At 44.9% G+C, this 8,809-nt stretch overlaps 1 protein-coding gene across 2 annotated transcripts in view; it reads left to right on the plus strand.

Moving 5' to 3' along the window:
* The window catches only part of LOC120786631 (homeobox protein Hox-A13a), a 29,857-nt gene extending 21,428 nt beyond the window's left edge, over window positions 1-8,429 (plus strand). The window contains exons 2-4 of one of the 2 annotated variants that reach the window (XM_040122189.1): window positions 2,039-2,260; window positions 6,630-7,185; window positions 8,007-8,429. In XM_040122189.1, the coding sequence (XP_039978123.1) occupies window positions 6,648-7,185; window positions 8,007-8,239 (771 nt within the window). In that variant the 5' untranslated portion in view covers window positions 2,039-2,260; window positions 6,630-6,647 and the 3' untranslated portion in view covers window positions 8,240-8,429. Of the gene's footprint in view, window positions 1-2,038; window positions 2,261-6,365; window positions 7,186-8,006 lie in introns of those variants that run through there. The other variant, XM_040122188.1, reaches the window with a different exon arrangement.
* Window positions 8,430-8,809: the final 380 nt, after the last annotated feature.

Consider the following 8,809-nt stretch of genomic DNA (forward strand, 5'->3'; position numbering starts at 1 on the left):
TTATTTAAGGTGCGCTTTCAAACAAAAATATTTTAGTCTGTCATGTCCGTCAGATCCTGAATTCTTCTCCAATCCAATTTCATTGAAAAGATTCGGCTATTTTGCTTCCATTGTACAACCCCCAGACACAGTCTGTTATATGACCCCGGCGGGCACTCCGAATCACTGGATGAACTGATCCCTTGGCTTCTATCGCGTATGTGGGCTACCTCGTAGACCTTATAGACCACCAAACCTGGTATTGTGGCCTCGTGCGGTCTTGTGCGACCCCTCGGCCGCCAGTCGGACGCGGCTGAACACCGGCCGGGCCAGCAGCGGGCACTGCGCTTTACATTGACCTTCGCCGTCGCCGTGCGTAATCGAGGCGAGGCCTGCAACCTTCGGTCACTCGACAGTATAGCTCTGGTCAAGCTCCAAAGCATGAATTTGTTTTGGGAGTTAATCTCGTCATACGCCACAAGGACCTCAGCAGACATAAACTTATCCGAGACCGTGACAGCGGTCAAATAGAAGCACTTGACCGAGATTACGCGGGGAGCCTCCTGTGTGTCCCAGCCGGCGCCGTATTCCCCCGCAGACGGACTTGTCCTGTCCTGATACCCCAGTAGATCATCTCATTGGGTTTCAAATATAAATGCCACATGATTTACTGTGTTCGTCCATGAGGGGTGTACAGACTAGGTATGTTTTTAAAGGGGAAAATACACAGCGCGGATGTGGGCGTCGGATGCGTGGCCTGTCCGTTTTTCGTATAAACACATTAGATTCATTTTAACACAAAAAATACACGTCTCACGTCAATAAAACTCAAAGAACAAACGAACTTGCCCATCATATAATCGGGCAAATTTGTGCTGCATACCGTCGCTAAATAGGTTGCATGTGGCACGTTTTTGTTTTTTTTTGTGTTTAAAAAAAATCCTTTTCCTATAAAAAAGCAACATGGGAGACCACCGAGATGTCTGCATCTTTTGAAAATGTTTTAAAAGCCGCTTCAGATGCTTCGTATTCCCGTCCACCTCAAACAATAGTCCGTTATGATAGGATTACTGTTTGGACCAGGAATAACCCAGTCTAAAGGCTGATGCCAATAATCTCACGCTTGGGTCCTTTCAAATAACAGTTGCTGTATGGTGATCTTTTGGCCATCCGCTCTAAAAACCCGAGTCAATGAAGATCTGTGAAAGAAACTAAAATCTGCCCAGCCGTGAGATTCGCCCACCGTCGTTATTGTTGTATAATATTGATTATAGAATATCATAGGCTGTTCATAAGGTGTCGATGAGAGCGAGGAATTCGATTCAGTGGCGATGTTTTCAGGTTAAATTTCGTCGTTCAATCGAATAAACCTGTTCATGGTGAGTCCGAATATATCTGATCTAAATGCTGTAGCTGAGGCTGTCTATACGGCAGTTAACGGAAATGTCCACAGCCGGAAAAACACCATCTTTTTCGGGAGATTTAAAAAAAAAAAAAAAAAAAAAAAAAAGGCGATGTGACTAAATTTTAAACGTTCGTATCAAAATAGTCTGCAGGCGTTGCGCGGGTTCGACTTGAACCTTTTCCAAATCCCAGGTTATCATATAGGACTGTTAAACTCGTTTTGGCGGATCACATCTAAAGAGATGCTGAAAACCAACCAAAGATCTAAAAGTATAAAGGCTTTTCTTAATCTACATGTCCAATGGACAGACACGCCCTGTAAACAGGGTCTATTATTCACTATAGGCTCAATCCAGTTCTTTTCTTTGTTAGCCGTATTAGAAATCTAGTTTGTTGGAGCATACGCACACAATCCGAGTACTGCCATTTAAGTGGCGCTTCAGTTTCTAAACCTCTGAATGTCTCTTTGCTCGCTTAATAGCCCAGTTTGTTTATTGTGAGTTCCTTTTTTCAAATTCAATTGAAACCCTTTCACTCGAAACGCGATTTCTTTCTGTCTAATTGTTTTGCCCTTCTTGTCTTCTCCTCTTTTTTTTTTTTTTTTTAATTTTCGTTTATTCCCCCACTGAAGTCTATTTTCTGTCCTTCTGTCCAGGCTCGCTCCTCCTGACGCCTCGCTCCCAAGGATACCCTCTACAGGCTAATCCAGCACCGTGAGTCTCCACTGGTCTTGTCTGAGGTGCTCCAGTTGACCGTGGAGTTGGTCAGTTTCCCTGCATGGCCCCTGTGTGGTCCGCCCGGCCCCCTCTGTCGTCGCCGTCGCCGTCGGCCCACGTTTGTCACCTGTGGATAAATCAACAGTTGTTCGCCGAATCAGGTTCAAATTTATTGAGACATTCCTGCTCGTTCATTTGTACCCAACTAAGCACACGCGCTGATTGTTTCATGTTTCAGCCTGATGGTTTTATAATCCTGCCGAGACTCCGGGCTCATATCGGTGTAGCCAGCAACAAGATAACGGCTGAGCCAAGACCGTGTACCATTCAAGTTCAAAAACACTGTATAAAAAAACAAAAAAAACTCATCATCCAGAAATGTGCAGTGGAAAAAAACCAAATCAAACACGTAGATGGACGTGTATATTTTTTTAACTGGATGGGTTTTGGCTGAAAATGATACATTGAAGAATTAGCTCAGCCACAAGTCTTCTCATTCGACAGTCAGACTACCTGTTTATCTTTCGGCCTCCTGCTCGGCGCTATAATAAAGACAGTGTCTGCATTTTGGGACTAAGAATATGGCCCATAGACGCTTTGAGGCGCAGGTGTGGTGGCTGCTTTTTCTCCACCATAAAATGAAAACAAAACCTCCTGTGCTAAAACTCTGGGCTTTTATTCCACTTAGTCTCAAGCTACAGGAGGTTTCTTTGCAAGGCCCTGAATGCGACTATTTAGCCTCCTTCCTAGCCTATAGGGCCTACCTGACGTGGCGTTGAACTGTACTCTCGGATCCTCCCCACGCTTGATTGTTGACTTGCTCTCGAACAAGGTTTTATGGCGCAAGGATTGGGCGATCTATATGTGGCATTCTCTCCCTGAGACAACCACTGCACCTCTATCACTCTAGGTTCGCAGTTCCTCTTAATGTAAATTGTCAGTGTGTTAATATATGTCAGTTCATATCATTGTCTGATTCAAGTGTTTAATTTAATCCAAAAACGTTAATGTGTGTGTGTGTGTGTGTGTGTGTGTGTGTGTGTGTGTTTGTATGTGTGTGTGTGTGTGTGTGTGTGTGTGTGTGCGCGCGCGCGTGCGCTCGCGCGTAAAGGGACGAAAACATTAAGATTTTAATGGAATCAAAAGTGTCCCTCCCTGAGTACATACACTGCTTTGTCCATCTCCGTGTCAAATCCTCTCCAGTCGCTCATGACTCCTCAGTATCAAAAGTCATTTATCTTTTAGGCCACGTCTTTCTTTTGGATCTAGAATCTGATAATATAAAAAGTGAACGTTGGCTTTGCGTTTAAGATGAATGTCGTTATCAAACGAGGAGGTTTGATAACAAATCTCCGATGTAACACCATGAGTCTGCTAGTATCAGTGTTCTACTATTTAGACTTAGATCCTGACCTACATCAGAGAGTATGTTGAGGGCCCACGTCTCTTATGAGACACTGCTAACGCGAAGGTGAAGTCCATTTGACTTTTCCTTGGCCTCGACTTACAGGCTCACGCTATCGACCAATCTTGTAACCCAAAGCCTGAGTAAATGCAACGGCAATTAAATGAACTCCATCCGGGGCACAGTGTGGGCCCTTTGCTCCCCGTGAAGGACTCGCTCCCTCCCCCGAACTTGAAGTCGACCGTACAGACAAAGCTTTGGCTTTGAGAGCTTTTACGCAGCGCCAGACGGAGGTTTTTGATGAAGGGAAAACCCGCAAAAGAAAGATGGTCAGAGGATCAGCTGACTGACGTCATTTTCATACAGACACATTCGACTTAAAATGGGTTTTCAATTTTTAATGCTTGACTCTATATTTAGGACAATTATTCGAAAAATTAACCAGGTTGAAAATGATTTTTAGTCGAAGGGTTAGAGATTGGCTTATTTATTGTAAGTAGCAATCTTACCTTAGTTGTGTACAGACATATGTTTCTGTGTTATTGAAAATCCTCAGCTGCTGACTTTGAGTCCGTGTAGGTGGCGACTTCCTATCACGCTTGGGCAGTTTTGTGGTGTCTGTCTGGCCAGGGAGGGAAAAAAAACGCAGCACAGTACTATAGCCGCTATAAAAACGCAGGTCTGTGCAGAGCTGGCTTTGGTTTTCCTGGGCATCCTGTGCTCAATTACAGCTTAAAAGCTTCAGCACAACTCATAGAATTTGTCTGGATTGACTGAGAGGCGGAGCGTGTGGTCGCAAAGACACTGGAGTTGTTTGCGTTCCTGCAGTTTATCCAAATAAAATGACCTGTAAGCGTAACAGTGGATAGCACACAGACTGCAAGGTTTTTCCCTGTTTTGATACACTCACGGTGCGTTAGTTGGTGCTTGCACCGTCTTAGTGTGTGTGATATTTTAAGGTTGTGTTTCACATGTGCCATCAGGAGCCCCCTGGGTCCCCATGTGCACATCGGGCTGTTGGCCAGGCCGGCCGCGGCGGTCTTAATCCGAGCTCAGGTCTCTCATTCACAGCACATTAGAGTCAGGTTGCAGCCTCTCCGAAACACGCTCCACGGTGGCCTCAGAGCAGAGAGCCAGGGAATGTGCACTATGACATGTTTACAAAATCAAATAGAAGAAATCTCTGCAAAGGATTTTGCGTAATTGTCATCTTAATTTACTCTAGCATCTATGGAAAGTAAACCTTCAAACCACAATTATCTGCGTTTTCCTATACGCCAATTTACGGCCTCACAATACTTGGGATATTCACTTTTTAGGATTTAGAATGGATTTCTGGAGAAGGTGTTGCTAATATATGTGGCCTCACAAATGCAAAATACAGCTGCAGATATTTCAAAAATCCTGCACAACATTAAGCCTTTAAAACAAGGATTGCCCTTTGATTTAGTGTGTACGTAGATGGATTTCACAAATGCACGTATACAGTATATGCGTCATGGGAAGAAACAGAAAAAAAAAAACAGGGCACAGATGGAAATTATTATTCTACTGAACATAAAAATGCCTGTAACTCTCTGGAAGCTGTCTTCTTTCTGAACGACACACATTTGAATGAATATTTTCACCAAAAAGTGAAGGAATAGCCGTGCGTAAAAGTAGAGCGGGCTTGAACGCTGCGACTTTTGGAGATGTTAGTGGAGCCATTAAATGTTAATATGTGGAAAAACAAAGCAATAAGACAAGGATAATTGAAAATAGAATAACTTTATTTTTCTAAAGAGCTCATAATATTTTACTGTTGAGCAGACTGTTTTAATGATTGTAGGCGTCAGACTAGAACCCTCAATTCATGCGCTTTTTCCTCAGCAAAGCTGTGGTCTTCTTTGTTGGTTTCTGCTGTTGCTGTGACTGACGACGCAATATTACAATCATAGGAAATGTCTCAAATATCTTAAAATTGCGATTTAAGTTACAGTACTTGTTTACTGATGCGAGGTTCTAAAGGCAGCCAGAGGTCCACTGACTGCTTACCTTAAACGTGCACTTCTATTTACTATAATGTTTTCTCCACTATTTGTTTTGTCAAAATGTCAGTTTGGTCTTTTCTAATACTGGTACTAAACACAGGGGCTGTGGCCACTTGAAACATTAGCCGCTACTTTGAACATGACCCTGATAACCAAATGCCCACTTGGCCAAATGCTATGCTGTAAAACCACCAGATGATGATGACTAAGACCTTTCTAAAGGGATGGAACAACCAGTTAAGCTGGTTGTTTCATTCCTCCAAATTGAGTCTGTGTTATTTGTCCACAATATCGCTAGTTCAGTTAATGGCTTTGTCTGGTAGGGTTAGGGCAAGTTACTATGCAGAATTTATACCACCTTTGTTTTTCATGCACTATAGACATAATTTAAAAACAAGGAAAAACTAGAAAAAGCTTAAAATACGCGCACATACTTTTTCCAGGACAGACTGAATGTGGAAGCGCACAGAGCAGGCGAAATTGTAACAGATATTTTGGCTAAAGCTTCAATTGTGATCCCTCTTCTCTATTTTAATCAGTACCCAATTGTAGCTCTCTCTTCTTCTGACTTAGCTGCATGTTAAGGAATTCATTTTTAAGCCTACATGGCGATAAACCACCAATGTCAAGCTTTAGGACAAACAGCAGTCATGTCTCTTACACTCCTACACACACACACACTCTTTCTCTTTCCAACGCACGCACGCGCGGGGCGCGCGCGCGCGCACGCACATACACACACATACGCAGGCACGCACCCACACACACCCTGAAAATCTGTCAATTTCTGCTGCGTGGTCACGTGACCTCCTCCTCCGTGGAGTGGATGGAGATGGCTCTCCACGTCAGCTTACGTCTCCAAATTTCTGTTTAGCGAACCTGCTTCAAAGAGGCAAGAAGCACGGCGCTTCAGAGCCATGTTCAGGGCGGTTATAGAGGAATCAAACCCCAACATAGAGTTATAGTAGAGGGTGAACTACGATGATGGATTTTGACGAGAGGGTCCCCGTCGGATCGAACATGTATTTGCCCAGTTGCACTTATTACGTGTCGGCGGGGGCTGATTTCTCCGGTCTTCCCTCGTTTTTATCCCAGACCCCGTCCACCCGCCCCATGACATACTCCTACTCCTCTAACCTGCCGCAGGTCCAACCCGTAAGAGAGGTGACGTTCAGGGACTATGCAGCCATTGACGCTACCGGTAAATGGCCGCACCGGGGGAACTTGCCTCAGTGCTACCCCAGCGCCGAGGACATGGTGCACCGGGATTGTCTGTCGGCGCAAAGCGCCGTCGTAGGGGACATGTTCGGTAAAAACAGCCCCGCCGCCGCCGCCGCCGCCGCGTACCACCACCACCACCACCACCACCATGCAAGCGCCGGGTCCACTGCCTCCAATTTCTACGGGAACGTGGGCAGAAATGGCGTGCTGCCACAAGCCTTCGACCAGTTTTACGAGACGGCGTACGGGAACGCGTCGGAGAGCTCTTCCACAAATGGCTACTCAGGGGACAAAACAGCGACCAAGCAGCCCAGCTCTGCGCCGGAGGAAGTGCCGTCGTGCCGGGACACCGAAGCGAAGGATCCCCGGGATGAGACGAGCAGCCCGGAGTTATCTTCCGGCAACAATGAGGAGAAATCCAGCAGCAGCAGTACGTATTAAAGTCAGCGCCTTGGTTATGAGAGAAAGTTTGCAATCTTGCGCGCTGCTGTTAAAAATTTTATATGCTGTTTTATAAGCATATAAGGTTTATAGAGGGCCTGTAGACCCCCCACCCCCAACAAAACTTTGTTATAAACTGCAGGATCACGTGTTTGGAATTGAAATTGGCCGTGAAAGACAACAGCCTAGTGATTTTTCTGTAACACTTCCTGACGTTCCCAAACAGCTCCCGGCTATGAATATGAATTCCTACACGTTAATTCCATGTATCATACGCGTGCTTGTTTCACGGTTTCGTAGCGTTAAGGGCATTTGCATGTAATGAGGGTGCTGCCTCTGGTTTTCGGTCTAGCACACACGAGCTCTTGTGTTAAAGCTATCACGGAGTTTGTGTTCCCACTTGTATACCCCCCCCCCCCCCCCCCCCTTTGTGTTCTATAAAACCGATATTTTCATATAAACCGACTAATGCAACGCATCCTCCTGTTCCTGTAGCTATTAGTAGCTTATATTTGAAAGTGAGCTCGTTGTTTTCATTTGCTGCAAAAGGTCAAAGCCCAAGTGTATTGTCTAGTGAACCGGCAGCGAATGGTTTGCTAATCTTTTCAGTGTAATATAATATCAGTATATATGACACATGAAATGTAGAATTGGGAGTTATGTTGTTAATGCTTTATGTAGTGGAAATCCGCTCATGCGTAATCTGGGCAACCTCCAGAGCGTATAAATCTTTTTGCAACATAGTCATGGCTAATTTGAAATGTTTATATTTTCTGTGACCGATGTACTCTTTCTTTTTGTGGCTTCCAGGTGGACAGAGGACCCGCAAGAAAAGGTGCCCCTACTCCAAATATCAGATCAGAGAACTTGAGAGAGAATTCTTTTTCAGTGTGTACATTAACAAGGAGAAACGCCTGCAACTGTCTCGGATGCTCAACCTCACCGACCGACAAGTGAAGATTTGGTTTCAGAATCGCCGCATGAAGGAGAAGAAACTGAACAGGGACAGATTACAGTATTACACGTCCAATCCCCTGCTTTAGGGGTCGAAACAGCATCGTCACAGCCCGAACAGTCCTGTGCTGTGGGGACCGGCCGCGCTTACGGACTGACTCTCCGGTGACTCACCCAGTGTACATTGTGTACCACAATGGCCGCAGCGGCGGCGGCAGCAGCAGCAGCAGCAGCCGCAGCAGCAGCAGCAGCAGCAGCAGCACTGCTCAGTGGTTAATTTCAAGTTCGAGGACAACAGTATCCTGTGATCTGAATAACCTTAAAGAGTGGGCATGTATTGAGACAGTCTGTGGACTCTGATATCGCTCCCCAGACTCTGTTTGGGGAAAATGTAGAAACGGATTTCTTTTTTTTTTTTTTTTTGTCCTCACCAGGTCTGTGTGCGTGCGGAGGCCCATGTTAGTGTTGTTGAGACTCACAGGCGGCTTGTTTATATTCCTTTCGCGCGGGCAAAAAAATAAATAAATAAAAAAATAAATAAAAAATAAAAAACAGCAGTCAGTAATTGACGGACCCAGTGTATTTTGTAATCAAAAGATTTATTTTATTTTTTTTCTGTTTTTAAAATCAGAAAAGTGGTGGCGTTATGATAACGGTGA

Source organism: Xiphias gladius, chromosome 24, assembly GCF_016859285.1.
Source record: "Xiphias gladius isolate SHS-SW01 ecotype Sanya breed wild chromosome 24, ASM1685928v1, whole genome shotgun sequence".
NCBI classification, from domain to species: Eukaryota; Metazoa; Chordata; class Actinopteri; order Istiophoriformes; family Xiphiidae; genus Xiphias; species Xiphias gladius.